Source organism: Vigna radiata, chromosome 3 (assembly GCF_000741045.1).
Source record: "Vigna radiata var. radiata cultivar VC1973A chromosome 3, Vradiata_ver6, whole genome shotgun sequence".
In the NCBI taxonomy this organism is placed as follows: domain Eukaryota; kingdom Viridiplantae; phylum Streptophyta; class Magnoliopsida; order Fabales; family Fabaceae; genus Vigna; species Vigna radiata.
In genome coordinates this window covers 4,606,096-4,623,790 of record NC_028353.1, presented here as the reverse complement: position 1 = coordinate 4,623,790, position 17,695 = coordinate 4,606,096, and the positions used below count along the sequence as shown (strand labels likewise).

General features: G+C 29.5%; 2 protein-coding genes across 2 annotated transcripts; one reads left to right on the top strand and one right to left on the bottom strand.

Annotated features, from left to right (window-relative positions):
- Positions 1-7,313: 7,313 nt before the first annotated feature.
- LOC106757216 lies at positions 7,314-8,955 on the bottom strand. The gene has a single exon (XM_014639838.2). It carries the CDS (start codon positions 8,497-8,499, stop codon positions 7,687-7,689), a length of 813 nt encoding a protein of 270 aa, XP_014495324.1. The 5' UTR covers positions 8,500-8,955; the 3' UTR covers positions 7,314-7,686.
- A 3,941-nt stretch (positions 8,956-12,896) lies between these two features.
- On the top strand, positions 12,897-16,682 carry LOC106757557 (DEAD-box ATP-dependent RNA helicase 57-like). The gene is made up of 11 exons (XM_014640230.2): positions 12,897-13,122; positions 13,211-13,340; positions 13,436-13,569; positions 13,654-13,745; positions 13,870-13,966; positions 14,141-14,221; positions 14,310-14,539; positions 15,004-15,198; positions 15,309-15,399; positions 15,803-15,938; positions 16,049-16,682. The coding sequence occupies exons 1-11, from the start codon at positions 13,024-13,026 to the stop codon at positions 16,246-16,248; spliced, it is 1,485 nt and encodes a 494-aa protein (XP_014495716.1). The 5' UTR covers positions 12,897-13,023; the 3' UTR covers positions 16,249-16,682.
- The last annotated feature ends 1,013 nt before the right edge of the window (positions 16,683-17,695 follow it).

Below are 17,695 nucleotides of genomic sequence, written 5' to 3'. Positions count from 1 at the left end.
ATCTCTAAAGAGTAAACTTTGAAAGTGCAAGAAGAAAACTCGGGAGTGTCTGAAAAAATTTCCCTTTAATTAATTGCAAATTTTGGGCTGTGTCTTCTGTATCCCATGAAATCCATAAATCCAGAATAATCTTTTAATAAAATTATAATAAAAAGCTAAAAATCACCCATGCACCTGCATTTAATAAGTTTTAATTAAGATGCATATTTCAAAATATATTTTCAAATTTAAAAATAATTTTTGAAATATAAAATTTAAAATATGTTTAAAAAATATTTTTAAAAAAATTATTTCAAAATATGCATTTTAAAATATATTTTTGAATTTGAAAATATTTTTTGAATGTAGATTTCAAAGTGTATATAAAAAATTTATATTCTGGAATTTAAATTTTGGAACATATTTTCATGTCCAAAATTATATTTCAAAAATATATATTTTAAAATAAATTTAAAAATTATTCTTTTCCAAAATCAAAAATATATTTTGAAATGTACAATATAAAAAAATTCCAGAAAAAGATATTTATTCAATAATGCACTCTATAAACTTGTTGCCAAATGATTCCATATTCAGGACTATAACATTTCACATAAAATCTTAGATATGATTTCAATTATTTCTGGTCTCTGACTTCATTAGCAGTTTCTTCTTCCAATTTGTTCTTCGTCTTTTCTTGCGACACCATTTTCAAATTTTTGGTTAAAGGTGATATAGATATGTATATATTACTCTGTGAAAAAGTTAACTAAATAATTAGGAGTGTTTTTTCTACACAAATTTCAGCAGAAAAATATCTCAAATTAAATTTAATCATATATATATATATATTTTCATATTTCATCCTTACACTATCAAATACAAAAAACCTCACATAAAATAGAATTCGATTAAGACGTTTTGTCCGGAAACGAAATTGGTCTTCATTCACAGTAACTCACATTAGCAGTTTCTTTGTATCTTTTTTTCTTTGGCTCTTTGATTGTCTAATACCAGGTGGTCCCAAAATCAACTTCTGTACAAACCGATTCTGGGACCAATCTGCTTGATCATGATATTTCTTTTTGACAACATATACAACTTTCCAAATCTTGTTAAGTTGCCATTCACTCAACACATTATCCCCCAACATGTCTTCTCTTTCATACATAATTTTGATTGAGACATCAACTATGTTTCCAAAAATACCAGCTCATAGTTAAGAATTAACTTACAAGTTAATAAATTAAGATATGTTCCAATTGTTACAAAAGAAGAAAGAATGAAATATTGTATTCCACCAATTGTTTCTTTTCTTTTAACAGGATATCAAAGTCATTATTAGAGTCTATCCTAGCGATTGTCGGGCCAATATTGGACCATCCAAATTCTACTATCACGCACGAGATGTCTATATCTCGACATGAAGGGGGTGTGTTGGAAGTCTCACATCGACTAAAGATAAGGTCAATTTATGATATATAAGTGAGGTGCAATCCTCACCTTACAAGTCGGTTTTGTAGGATTGAGTTAGGTTTAAACTCATCTTCTAATACCAATTTCAGTTTAAATACTCAAACAAATTTCATAAGTGTTCCGGATAAAAATGTCCTAAACTTTTATATGCATGCATATCTTTTAGACAAGTGTAAGATACTTTTGCACGATGAGAAAAAATAAATCCCAGCTATTCATTTTGATCTATATAAGGGCCATGAAACATGTCATAGACAATCTTTAAGCAAAATAAATTAGTTAGAAAGAATACTGACGGTTAGGTTTAGATTTTACAAATAATTTAAACTTGTCAAATTTAAAAATATTTTATGTTTCTATAGAGCTATAAGAGTATATAGTTTGTCATGCATCTTTTTTATCTCTTGTTCTATGGATCTTTAAAGTCTTTCATTCGTAAATAAAATTGTTTGTACAGACAGTAGTTGAAGAAGATACTCCGATCCTTAATTTAATAGGTGACTGATCTCAAGAGTGTTAAATGCACTGATTATATCTTAAATATTTATTTATAGTATTTATCATGAACTTTTACCTTGTTGCCGATCTTATTATAATCTAGTCATACTCAATCAACGTTAATATAACCTTTATTTTGTAAAGTAATCGGTCAAGGTGATTAATTAAAGTGATCTATTCAATCGACTTTAAGATGATTGGTTCAAAAATGATTAATCAGAATAATTGATTCAATGATATATTGACTAATCTATTACTTAATATATATGATAAGCGTCATTGATTTGTTAGTATGACGAGGTGATAAAAAAAAAAAAAAAGACATGTATCATTCACTTTAAATCCATATACATATGTTTATTTTATATGGGTGTAATAAGGTAAGATTGTATAGTTATTATTTTGTAAACAATAATATTTTAATTGTTAGAGTTAATTTTGCCATTGTTATATTCTTATATAAGTAGCTAATGATCTTTATCTGATTTTATTTTGCCAATGGAATTAACTTTTATGATTCATGTTTATAATTAGAATTATAAATTGGATCTTTTGAATTTCATGTGATGTAATGTTTTATAATATGATATAATAATTTCGTTATTTATTAATTTTGAAACATACATTATAAAATGAACTTAATGATTATGCATATTATTTAGTAGTATCATTTAATTTCGAAACATTAATTATATAACTTTTAAAATGATTTTTACATAAGTTTAACAAGCTTATATATCATTCAATTAAATGACGGTATAAAATTATTTTATTTTGGCTGTATATATACCCTATTTTATCGTATAAAATATTTCAATTTTAGTTTTATAATTTTTAATAGTATTGTTATTTTGATTATACAAATCACTGGTGAATTGTTTACCTTACTTGAATTTTATTAGAAAAAATTATCGTTCTCATTATTTTTTTTTTAAATCTCATTCTATGTGGTTTATTAACAAGCTTATATATCATTCAATTAAATGACGGTATAAAATTATTTTATTTTGGCTGTATATTTACCTTATTTTCTCGTACAAAAATATTTGAATTTTAGTTTTATAATTTTTTAATAATATTATCATTTTGATTATACAAACCACTGGTGAACTGTTTACCTTACTTGAATTTCATTAGAAAAAAATATCGTTCTTCTCATTATTATTTTTTAAAAAATCTCATTCTATGTGGTTTATTTTTAAAGTATTTAGTAGAATTACATATTTTTTAATAATACCAGGACTTAAGTTTTATTTTTTACTGCTGTTTATCAATTTTAAATTCGTATCGTGTTATGTTACGTGTTTGTTTATCAAAGAAAAATAAAAGTTGAAAAAAATAATAATAAATATTTAAAATTTATAATTAAATTTTGAATAAAATCAACTTTAAAATAGTTTATAATTTTAGAAAATTGAAATATAAATAATAAGTTTTATAAAAGTACAAAGAATAGAACATGCAAAAATATAATAGATTTTCTAAAGTATAAATGATATAGAGAAATATGCAAAGTTTACTTTGTTAAACTCATCTAATCAATTCTCTAAAGTATAATGTAATGTATATTGTTAAACTTGTCTAATCAATTCATTGATAACTCGTTCAACATGTGTATATGGACACACTCGTCTAATATGTATTGTTATACTTGTTTAATTAGTATATAGACAAACTTGTGTAATTTATATTACAAGATTTATCTTATCATAGAATAGACAGAATCGTCTAATATGTATTAATAGATTAATTTAATATGTGTATGAATAAACTCGTCTAACGTATATTATTAAATTGATTTAATTAATGTGGACAAACTTATTAAATATGTATTACAAGTTTTGTTTGAGGAATGTGTAGACATACTTGTCTAATGCATATTTTTAAACTTATTCGACCAATATATGAAATTATTCATATAATATTTTTTATCATATTCATTCAATCAAATACAGGCATACTCATATAATATGTATTACTAGACTCATGTAATATATATATATATATATATATATATATATATATATATATATATATATATAATAATATTATTTTAAGAAATGAAAGAAATATATATTTTTATAAATTTAATTTGAGCAAGTAATTATAAATTATAAAAAGATAAAATAAAAAATATAAAAAAATCAATACTTTAAATATAAGTTATTATTTAATGGTTTATTTAATAATTTGATAATTAAAAATTATAAAAAAATAAAATGGAAAACGAATAAATAACTTCCATACATATGTTACTACAAAATAAATATAAATAAAAAAATTAAAAATATAAAATGACAAAAAAAATCAATTTTTAAAACGCTTATTAAAAAAATAAATATGAATAATAAAATAAATGTTTTAGTATTTATTTTCTAGTAGATGACATGTAAAACCTGTAGATTGTTTCCCAAATAATTAAAATTAAATTAATAGATTTAGTTTTGAATTGTTTGAAAGTTATTGGTTACTTGATGAAATTCATTGTTTGGTAAACCTTTCCTTTCTTTGTTTGAAAATTTGAAGTTTCCCCCAAGGTGTTACAATGCCTGAATCTAAGGGGAAAAGCAAAGATAAGGGTTTGGTTAGACATATTAGGTTCAGTAGAAAATGAAAGAGAAATTTATTGCAGTAAGTAACTACAGAAGAAGCAGGGACAAAGATGGACCACTTGTTGTCAACTAGTAATTATCAAGTTTGCTGTCACTTCATCTTATTATAAATGTCATTCTACAGGGTCACATGCCATTAACAAATGCAAAGCTCAATCAATTCAATGCAAGTGATCACTGTCACATGCATTCTTCTCCTATGGACAGCAGAATATATAGTATGTGCCTCAAACCAGATAATAACAACTGGTGTGTACATGTGTTTATGGCAACATGTGCAGGTGAATCCTAGGTTCACAGTACATTACACATGCATTTCTATTTTCTTTTCCTTCTATCAACATTCATAACTTACTTCGTGTTAGAAGTTACACGTAGACTAAGGATAAAATCATTTAAGTATATATAAATGAGTGTAAATCTCATCCTACAAACTGATTTTGTAGAGTTAAATAAAACTTAAATTCTATTTCTAATATAGTATCAGAGTTATGATTGAAGCTTGTTGGATTTGATTGAAACTCTACCATCATATAATTATTCATGTTATTTTTTAGTATCTTACATTACACAAATCTATATGTTTACAATTATCTTTTATACTTAAATTCACTTTTAGTGATCGAATGTGGATGTATAATTTTGATTTATATAAAAATGTACCTGCACATCTGATTTTTCAGTTTTCTTTGATAATATATATCTTTCTATTATGAAGAAAAGTAGATAAAGAGAGAGTAATATAATTAGAAATCATCTTCTTCTATTCATATTACCTGTTCACTACACAAGTATAATCGTAACAAAATCATCGAATAAATGACATAATTTACCTAATGATGTTATCTTACTAAATTTAATTTTGGAACATTACACTCTGTATAAAAATAACAAAAAGTTATGAAATATAATCTTCCTTCACACTCTTTTTTATTTTTAATGGGAGGCTAAGTTAACAAGTTATTACTAAAAATTATCAAAAAATAATAATAGTTAGTCTTTATTTTTAAATAAAATTATTATTCTCAAATAAAAGTTATCAAATCTTATCAACACTCAAAATCTTAAGTCCCTGAATTTTATAGATCAATGGATTACTATATTTCCGTCAATGATTTTATTTTTGACAGTTCATATTTCCTGTACTTTAACAATATTGACCGTTATTTTATGCGAGAAACGTTAAATCACGTTAATTTTTTAAAAAACACTCATTAGAAGTACTTTATCCATTTTAAATATAGAAACATAGAATAAAAGTTTGAAAAAAAATCAAAAAACAAAATAAAGTTATAATTTGAAAACAAATACATAGTTAACTCAATTTAAAAACTTAATCCTAAATTATTGACAAATATAAAAAAGAAAATGAAAGACAAAAAAATAGCTGTATCTTTTATTTACTTTTCTTTTATTATGTGGGATAGCACTATACTAATTTTCAATCTAAACAACAATATATCATATTCTTAAAACTATCATGCAGTTAGTATAATATATAAAAATGTCAATTTAATATTTATATCATTAAAGGGATTAGAATAAGAATAACAAAATACAAATAGGTTATGGAGAAAATTTTGATAAAATATCGGGGTCAATGTATTTTAAAAATGTAAAAGTAGCACGTGGCGTTCTATTCAATACCATCTCCGCCTGTACTTTTTAGCAATTTTGGAATGATAAAGGTCACCTAAGCATAGGGATGACATCAAAATTAAAATTACTGAAAATATTTGACATCAAGGAATTTCACAAAATTATCACATAGGTCTAAAATATAAATGTTTAAATGATAAAATATTATGGAAAAACATTGAAAACAGTACTAAATAACAGAGAGACAGTGGTGTACTTACATTTTAAAAAAATAACAAAAACAAAATAGATATTTGTTTCAGAATTTAAATACAGAAAACACAATTATTTGTGTCAGAATTTTAAGAGTTTTATTTTATTATTATTTATAAATTTAACCTTCAAATATCTAATACTTTTAAGGGTTTAATTAAAAATTTGTTAAAAAGTTATTATTTAATACTTAAAATTTTATTTTTGTACTAAATTTTTTTATTTTTCACGAATATTTTATTTTATCTCATCATCTTTTACATTTATTTCCACTTACTAAAAATTCTAAAATTAATATAAAAATTATATTTCAGTAAGATAAGAGTATAATTTAAATTTAATTAAACTAATTCTGAAGCACAGGTTTTAATAAAGCAGTTACTATTTTTACTAAATTATAAGTAAAAAGAAATCAAGATACTACTATTTTTACTAAATTATAAAAAGGCATTAACAATTTATTATCACACATTGTTATATGAAAATGTTTTTTTAATCATATCAAATTAGCAAATTTAAAACTAATTGGAAACAATAGTGTGTATTAATGGCAAATTAGAAATTTTAGTTCTCATCTATGTGGTGATTAAGAAAAATAGTAATAAATAGAAACAAGATGTGGTTGGGCGTTCACATCAGAGTCCTAAAGATACTTCCAATCAAAATTAACTTTCCACTTTGTCATTTCCACCCAGTGGGAAAGTTGGTCAGAGCATCCAAAGCTACTTAAATAGTTTAATTTAACAATGTCGGAAACAGTACTGCACTGTCTTGGAACAAATTATCTTCAAAACATTACTCCAAACACTGTCACCGCATTTAGTTTCTCTCTCTGATTAATGTTTTATCATACATAAACAAAAATTAGAACAGGAAATTAAAGTTAAACCCTAACTCTTTATAACTATGTCAAGTTCGATAACTGAAACAACAAAAAGCAGCACGTGAAAGAAAATTGCAGTGAGTTCAGGTTCTTAACATTGTTGGCAGAGAAAAAGAGAAATTCAGGCTTGTGCTGTGTATGTCTGCAATGTAATGACAAGAAAGGCATTAACTACCGAGAACCGAAAAACAAGTACTCCAACCCACTTCTACCTTCTTCTTCTTCTTCTCCTCTTCCTTCTTTCTATTTACCAGGCTCATATGACAAAAAGCCCCACCCAGTTACGCCTATTACTCCAGGTGTCAAAACATTTAATTATATACAAAAAGAAAAGAAAAGAAAACTATATTCAATTATGCAACGACAGAATCCAAATAAGAATACGGATTAATCAATTTCCAACCTTTTTTTCCACAGATTATTTACCAGAGGGTCAATTCTATGTCCGGTTCTCGCCGGTTCCGATTTGCACCTAGTGAGTACACTAGGGCGTGATTCGATTGCAGACACCACTTCAACTTCTTTTTGGTCAGACAATAATTCCTCAACCTTTTCTTCTTCGGTAAGTGAGGCAATCTTCGTTCCGAGAAACCCAAGTTTGGTGTCCGTTTGGGGTTCCTCGGAGGCAGGTTCCGTGTCCGGAAAGTCCGTTTCTTGGTCCTTAACGGGGGAACTCCAAAACCTACAAGCCAGCGAAGAGGACCTGTACGGGGCGGATCTACAACGGGTCAACAACAAAGCGTTTTTCGGGGGCGTGCTAGGGTTGGAAGCAAAAGAAACGATATTTTTATCCGCATTGGTTCTCTCTTCGGAGGCTGATTCCGATTCTCGGTGGTGGTTGGGCCGGGAGTGTTGCTTGGGCTTTGGGCGGAAGAAGGGCCAGGTGAGGCAGAAGGGCCGGTAGCGGCAGGGGTTGGACTTGGGAACCCAGCGACAGCGACAGCGCGTGGGAGGGACGTCGCGTTTGGTGTTGGAAGAGCGTTTAACTCGGACTTGCCCCATGCACGTGACCTTGGGGGAAGAAGGTTCCTGGGTGGTTTGTGTTTGGATGTTGGTGGTGGTTTTCTTGCGCAGGAACATTGGGCTTGACCTGGACCTTCTGCTTTTGCTCCCTGCATTGCTCCTGAGGAACCTCATGAGCGGTGGAGGGAATTTGTCTGTCCGACCCGGACTCGAAACGGGTTTGCCCGATAGCTTCATGTTCAGTGATTGAGGGAAGGTTTTTGTTCCACTCTTCCCCCGAAAGTGTGTGTTGTGTGAGAGAGGTTTGGTTTGGTGTGTTGTAAAACGCAATCGATATGGGGTATGTCTGGGGGAGCTTGCTTTCTGCAAAATGCTTTTCCCATTTTTGTTTTTTTGCTATGGACTTTTTTATTTTTATTGCATCTTCGCACGGATGGATGAATCCCCTTTACTGTCAAGATCTTTTTTTTTATTATTATTATTATTTCCACCTTCTCATACAACTATCGTATTCTCATTCTTTTTTATTATGCTTTAAAAACAACCCTCCAAATCTTACTCCTCACTAATATTCTTAGATTAATTCCTTACCTGTCACTAACAGTCTTAAGCTAACAGCTGAATTCAAATCCACATTCTTTCTAATTATACTCTAATTCATAATTATGAATAGTTAATGCAAAACCATTTATATTGAAAATAAATACAAGAATTAAGCAATAGCTGAATTATCAAGCAACAGAGAGCGTAGAAAAAATGTGGGGACGAGACGAGAATCCCTGACTACGGAAAAGATATAAGCGAGGAGATAATTTTATTTCAACTGATTTTTCAATTTATTTATTTTTTCAGTAAATAAATAATTTATATGGCCTTAAATAAATGCAGAATAAAAACATTTTAAATAAAATCAATGAAGTATTGACATTGAATTAAAATCAAGGATGTAGATTGATGCGTAGGTTATCTTCTAGCGGAAGATAGACAATACCTGGAACACTCCGGATCCAGGAAAAAACAAGAAAGTTAGAGAAAAGAGAGTGAAAAACAAGAGGAACAGGGCTACACAATCTAGTCCACACAGTCCATGAAAAAGTATTTATGATTAGATTTCTTTATATTTATTTACCTATTTAATTTTGGAGACGCGTTATTCAGCATTGACCCATGGAAAACTTCGTACTTCTTCCACTGATAATGAAATTCAGAATTATAAATTTATTATCATTTAATTATGTTTTCTTGTACTCAGAAAAATTATGCTTTTAGATATGGTATTTAAAAACATGTTTTATTTAGATTTATAATAAATTTAAATATAATCGTAGTTCTAATAAAATAAACACCTTGTTATATTGGTATCTTGGAAATATTTTTTATTGTTTTTATCTAAAATATTTCAGAGAAACAAAAATAAAAATTACTATTTTATAGGAATTAAAAACGAGCCGTAATTCTTAATTTATATATATTGTTTTAACTCTTAAGTAACTTGTTCAGCAATCCTTCTTAAAGTTTAAAAATTTCTAACAACACTGTTTATTCATTTTTCTCGGAAATTACTTTGTCTGCTCTTGCTTGGAGTATTGTACTATGTAAGAGGAAAGAAAAATAATGATAGCGCGTGTTGTGTGGTCTCGGAAAATAGCACTACCAGAAGTTAGAATTAACAAGTGGAGATGCCAATGCCTTCTCAGACGCTATTTCCAACACAGTGGAACCAGTTTGTTGTGGTTTTCCTAGTCAATTCCTGTTCTAATTTTTGCTCTATCGTTTCCAATTAAAAATAGATATTCCATATTTTAGTCCTGCTTCAATTCCGGCATTGTTTTTTCAAATTAAAATACATTCATCGGAAAAAGTCAAATGTTTACCGACACTTTTTATCAAAACTGATTAGGGACAAAAGGAGTAGTGAAAAGTGCTCGAGAAAAAAAGAGAAAACACCAGTGATGGATTATGCGCAACAACGAATTATTATTATTACTATGCCATATAATAGAAAATCGCAATCCCCTGATGCAGGACCCAATACCATGGTCTCACGCCATTTCCGTACTGTTTCGGAACATAGCGAGTGAACCAACACTATGTTAAAGATTCCACCAGTAACGTTTCTTTACAATCCTATCCCTGTGAAAGTTCAGACAACCATGCAAAATGTCAAAGCAATTCGGTGATTTCAGTGTTATTTTCTCCCAACAAGACAGCAAGGAAAGTAAAAAATATTTCAGTTTCGGCAATCTCAGTTCCTTTTGTGACACTCGTGAAGATAGCTTGTGATGAATAAAAAAACAATGGCATCATGGCCCCAGAGAAACACCAAATCTGAGAACAGTAAGTCCTGTAACGTAGGGATTGAAGTATAAAATCCTACATGTCCATACTACAGCACTTCATGAGTTGCATTGCAACTTGTCTACATTTAAAATATGAATATGAGTGGTCTTCAGATCCGGTACTTGAAGCATTATAAATTTATAATTATATATTCACCAGAACAATGTTTATATATATATACATATATATATATATATATATATATATATATATATATATATATATATATATATATATATATCACACGATGCCCAATAACTAAATTAACATCTGATAATAAGAACTTGGTTCACACATAGTAAATGATTGTTCTGACTTTGAGTCCAGGGTGTTATAACATGGGTTGGCAGATGTTAGAGATGCAACTTTTGCTGCTAATGCATAGTAATGCAAAACGAATGAAATGAATTAAGATGCAGGTTCAAGGTGCCTGAAACTGTGGATATATATATATATATATATATATATATATATATATATATATATATATATATATATATATATATAGAGAGAGAGAGAGAGAGAGAGAGAGAGAGAGAGAGAGAGAGAGTTTAGGAGAGTGACAGAGTTTTTTAGTATGCAGTTCAGCTTCCTTCTCTTGGAGTTTAGAACGAGTCAGGTATAGTTTAGATTCCGATTCCGCAATCTGGTTTTCCTGCTGTTCTATCTTCAACTGACAGAGTTTCTTATGCCTATACTCCATCATAGCTTTCATTTGGAACTTTAACCTGTCAAAGGAGTTCCTCGGTTATATCCAAATATGTAATGTGGTATTTTTTTTTAGCATACGTAACAATGTTATTGTAATGATTTCTTATTTTAATTCTTTTAATTGCATGGGATTTTTTATTTATTGATGAAATTTAAAATTAGTTTTAATTGATATAGGTTAGAATTTTCTGGACCCCATTCTTTATGTAAATTATATTTTTATGAACGATTTTTTAGTGATTATTTTCAGTTGATATATCCAGATTTAAAGTAGTAATTTTATATTTAACAATCTTTAAAATATTTTATTTTAAAAGGTTTAAATTTTATAGAAATTTAACATATTTTATCCAAACAATTTAAATTTAAGCAATTTAAAAATAAGATAACTTAAATTCAATAAAATTTAATTTTCTAAAAATGCAATATTCTTCCTTGTAGTATCAGTATATGTAGTATCAGTTTCAATTTTGGTCTTTATGACAGTAAGTTAGTTTTACTCCGGGCCAGAATAATAAGCTGTCAAATTAGATATTCAGAATTAATTATTTCATGAAAATTTGATTTACTATGAATTGATTATAAGGTTTAAGTCTGTTTCCTTTTAAATAAAAATGAAACACAAAAATAGTGCAGCATCATTTCTGATTCCTAACTATGGAAAAATAGTGCATTATTTATAGTTACTTCCTTGGAGAGGAATGACACAGTAATTGTTATGTTTTAAATGTTAAGTGAAACTCGTGCATTTTCAACATTTTTTTTATCAATTTTAAATAATATATTAGTGGAACAAAGTGTTCTAACTGAAAAAGTTGTATACATACATAACAGAAATTAATAAGCACAATAATATAATTTTTATCCTCCCATTAAGATTTTTTTAATACATAAAGCAAGTTTATTGTACCTCAAATCATTAAACTGTATTTGTGCATCAAATACATAAGACAATTTCAGTGAGAAAGGAACAGCCATGGGGAATTAAAACTAATTGTGCATGTTTATGTGTAATTGTCTATGTGCTTGTTTTCGTTTCTGGGCTTGTGAATCTGCATTCTTACTCCAGATGACTTTACATTAGCTGAGACATGTTTTATATGATCATTACGAAGTATGTGAAATAGCTCATTACATTATTGTAGGTTTAAATTTTAAATATATAATTATATTAAATATTAAGATAATAAGTTTATTATTATATATTTTTTATGTTAAAAAGAAAGGCTCGTGATTGGTCTTAATCGCTTTGGAGATATTTGTTTCTGTGTGTTTTTTTATTAAGAGAATTTTTTTACTATGTGGATTTTTTTAATTCCAATTCATGTGTGTAAGGATCAAATTTTGACTGTTCTAATTAGGGTTTTATATTTTTTTAGTTAGAGAATGATCAGAATAGATATATAATATTTGATATATACTTCTAAATAAAACAACTGAAGGATTTCTTTTTATGCATAAAACTGTATATAAACACCAATAGTATATATTTTTTTTTTTTATATATATCTCACTTAAGGTCATTTTTGTCATAACACTGAACCTTGAAGGTACAATATATAAACTTGGAGGTGCAGGAAGAATCTCCCTTAGAAATAGCACTTCGTGGAGTTGGTTTTGGTGTGTTCGCTGCATAACGCAGCACAGGCCGCAGTGAAGTTGAAGAAGGAACTGCAAGGTCGTGCTTGATTGCAGAAACCCATAAATCATATGTTTGTTCCATCTCCAATGGCCAACGACTCTTCGTTTTTGTTTTCCGGCATTCGTTTCAACAGAAAGAAGTTCGGCGCCGATATCGCCAGATTCCAGGTACCTCTCTCTATCTTCATCACATACGCTCATTGACTTTTACACCGCATACATTTAATAACTTTTATTTTTCGTTGATTATGAAAAGAAAAAAGATAACGATACTGATTCGGCGAAGATTTGGACCGTCGACGAAGACGGAAGCGCGAAAATGAGGGAAGCAGTAGAAGAGAAAACAGCGTCCACGAAGAAGAGGAAGCGCAAGGGAAACTCTTCTGGTATTCACATCATCTTGCTTTGTTTACACTATTTCGTCTATTGTATTCAACGTTTTGTATCTCACTGTTGCTTCGTTTTCGTAAACGCATAAAAGAAAATGTTGAAGGATTCAATGTGTTTAGAAATTCCACATCTGTGGCGCAGTCTAGTGGTGAAGTTCAAGCTGATCAGGAGTCTATTGAGTTGAGTGAGAAGAAGAATAAGAAGGAACAAAATCGACAACTCGAGGTTCCTTTTCTGTTTTGTGCAATTTCGTAACTACAAATGTTAGTAAGTTTGTGCAATGGTTTCATATATTGAACATGTTTTCAGCGGAACGCGATATTCAGAAAGCAGCACAACATTCATGTCTCTGGTTATAATGTACCGTCGCCTCTTCAATGCTTTGACGAATTGAAATCAAGGTATCTTTCGTGAGAATATTATGTTGTCCATATCTGAGTAATATCCTGCATTCCGTCTGCTTCTTATTCTGGTATTTGGTTTGCTAGAAAGGGATGATTCAGAATATTAATTAATTGTTTGCAGATATAAGTGTCCATCGTATTTGTTGCGCAATCTGAAGGAGCTTGGATTCAGAGAACCAACGCCTATTCAAAGACAGACTATTCCAGTACTTTTAGATGTACGAATTACGTCAAGTTACTTGTAGTATAAGAATTTTTCATTTGCTTTTCTATCTTCAGAAAACTGTTACTTAAGTTCGATCATGATTCATAAGTAGTTTCTATTGTTCTTCGGATAGGTATTAACTGAATATTGTTTTAAACTGCTGTATTTCTTCTATTATTTGTGATAGGGTCGTGAGTGCTTTGCGTGTGCACCAACTGGTTCTGGGAAAACCCTTGCATTTGTATGTCCAATGCTTATGAAGCTTAAGGTATTTTGCTTATTTTCTCCAACCTGGTTTGCAGTTCCCGATGTCCTGTGTACACGGTTCATATAATATATGTATTTTATGTTTACAGGAACCAGAAAAGAGTGGCATTCGAGCTGTTATCCTTTGTCATACCCGTGAATTATCTGCTCAAATATTTCGAGAGTGCAAAAAGCTGGCCAAAAGAAAAAAATTTGGTATTAAGTTAATGACTAAAAATCTTTTAAGAAATTCTGATTTTTCAAAGTTTCCATGTGATATACTAATATCCACACCACTCCGATTACGATTGGCTATCAAGAAGAAGATTGATCTCAGCAGGTATGATGATTGATTGGTTTTGTTGATTTAAACTTGAAATCCTTGCAGTATAAGTGTCCTTTATCGACAAATATTTGTCTTGAATGCTTATAATAGTTAGTTTTTTTATATTGTTGCTCTCTTACTCATGTTATATTGTAGTTTTTTTTATCATAATAATTGATTGAGCTATGATTAATTATTATCAATCAATTGCACGTATGATAGCCTTGGGAGGGTCAGTTTTCCTGTTGCTATCCATTCTTTTTGATTGTGCTTGTATTAAAGTGGTATGGTCCGAGTGCTGCAGGTGTAGCTCTACTTTATAGATTATAATGCTTCAAGCATTATAAAATTTTGCCAGATTCTTTTAGATGCATCTTTGGATTGTGTCTACAAAGTTAGTAGCAGATATCTGATGTGATTTATTAAATAGTTCGTTGTATTGATTTTTTCATTTCTTCCAACTACTTTGGGTGCTTCAGAGTGGAGTATCTTGTCCTTGATGAATCGGATAAGCTTTTTGAGCCCGAATTATTCAAGCAGATTGATTCTGTTCTCAAGGCATGCTCCAACCCCTCAATCATTCGCTCGCTTTTTAGTGCTACTTTACCTGATTTTGTTGAAGTTCGAGCTCGAGAACTTATGCATGATGCTGTTCGTGTAATTGTTGGTAGGAAGTAAGTTCAATGCAAAATATTTGCAAACATGATGCTCCTGAGCATATCCTTAATACAGTTTTCGTTTGCATTATTTTGTGGATAATGTCTAGTGTTTTTATTTGAATCAGGAATATGGCTTCTGAAACGATAAAGCAAAATTTGATTTTTACTGGAAGTGAAGAAGGAAAACTTCTTGCAATTCGTCAAAGTTTTGCAGAGGTAAATGGCTAAACTAATTCTTTGGATAATAATTCTAGTCAGTTTTGTGTGTCTCACAATTAAACGCTAATTGGTTTTGCATGTTTTAAAAGAAAGTCCCTACAATTTACTCTTATTATATATTTTTCTATTATTTTTTTTTTTTGTAGTCTCATTTGTTTTACTGATTGTGCGCTACATACATACAATTAAGTTTTTTGTTTCTTCATAATGTGTCATGAACATAATATAGACATGGAATGTTTAATTACATATCACTTATCTTATGTTTAATTACATATCACTTATCTTCACTTGGCTTTGGAACTTGCAAAATGCATATAATATTGTAGTCCCTCCTATCAGCTATATTGGTATTTTTCAGTTGCTTGCCTTCTGACTTATATTCTGCAACTTCTTGTAGAGTCTAAATCCTCCAGTATTGGTCTTTCCCCAAAGCAAGGAACGAGCCAAGGAGTTGTACGGTGAACTTGCATTTGACAACATTAGAGTTGATGTCATTCATTCTGATTCTGCCTCCGCATACGTCCACAGAATTGGTATGTGCAGCTATACTAAAGTTGTTTAAGATTTGAGAAAAGATATTTATAGGGATTATAGTTCCTATATCCACGAATTTTTATTATTTGCTAAAATATTGGTTCATTAGGTCGTTCTGGCAGAGCAGGGAAGAGTGGAGAAGCGATTACTTTTTACACAGAGGAAGACATTCCATTGCTGCGGAATGTTGCTAATCTAATGGCAGCATCGGGCTGTGAAGTTCCGCCCTGGCTCATGGAGTTCCAAAAAAAGAAGTGGAAGAAGCACCGGCCCAAAAGAGATTCAATCTCAACAAAACCAGACCTATAACAGCATAGAATGAGAACACTTGTTTAACCCAGAAATTTCCGGTAATATTTATGTCATAACAGGCCAGGCAGCTTGGTGTTAAGATTTCGTCGTTACCCATCCCCAAAAGTTTAACACCATGTAAAGGAAAGGGTTTGGAATGTGATTTATAGAGTGACGTTTCAGGTTAATTCAGTACAGAAGCTGACAGTGTTGCCTAAAATCCTTTACAGTATCACAATGCCCTCAGACCTCATTGTAATAGCCATCTGAACTGTAAAACCCCGTATGCTTTGGGAATTTTTGTGCCTCTTTATGCTGTAAACTTGGAACTTTTTGCCCGTACAAGAAACGAGAGTATTTTTTTTTAACTTTAAGAATTCTTTTCATTAAATGTTATTTTATTGTGGGGGTGATGTGGACTATATTATTTTTATTATCAAGTGTTTTAAGAATTACTAATATATTTTTGTTGTGTTTTTCTATTTTTGGCCCAAATCCGTTAATTTGGTATGCTTTTAACTTGCTCTAGTCTCTAGTGAACTGGCTCTCTTATTATACTTTGTCTATTTTGATTGTCCAAACACCAGGTAGTTTTGTATATACACCCAGTTTGTAGTATGAGTTAATTTGTTGTACATTTTGTTACATAGGATGTCTGCATAATTTTATTTCAGGATCAAATAGTTTCTAACTTCCTAGAGTAACGTCCCCATTTAACCCACGTCTCTCTGGACAAATGTAAGCAGAAATAACAAATAATGAATCAATTTGTCATTAGTTAAATTAGTATTTCGCACGTCTCGTTTTAAGGTTAACTAAAATGGTCTGCTGTCCGATTTATGACTGAACTGGTTAGCCAATCGGTTTGTTCCTTTTGGCAGATGAGAAATTAAGTAGTTTACTATGTAATCTATAATAAAAAAGGAATTAAATGTAAACGTTCAACTGTGATTGGAATGACATTTGATTAATAATTGTAATACAACTAATAATTGATGCAAAAACCAGCGGTCATCGGAAAGTCAAAATAGCCACGAAATATATGCACTTTGGTCAAACCTAGTTGTTTGTAATTCACTACAAACACAGCCAACTACTATTAGTATTTTTAAAAAAATTTACGAAACTAAATTATACTTAATTGAATTGTACAAAAACTTGTTATATTAGTTTACTTTCTAAAAACCGAATCGTTCCTAAATATAAATGTTTGAAGATATACTTTAAAATATTATGTCTATAGGTAACAATTCAAATAATTTAAATAGTCTAATTAATTTAGAAACTACTGAGTAAATCAATTTCTTACTATAGTAAAATTCAACTTAATTTTATCAAACCAATTTTAAATAATTCAATTCAGATTTCTAGTAGTTAACTTCAATTCATGCATTTTTTTTCTACCCTTAATCACTACTACTCCAATATAAAAGGAGAACAATGATAAGATAAGATGTTACTTTTA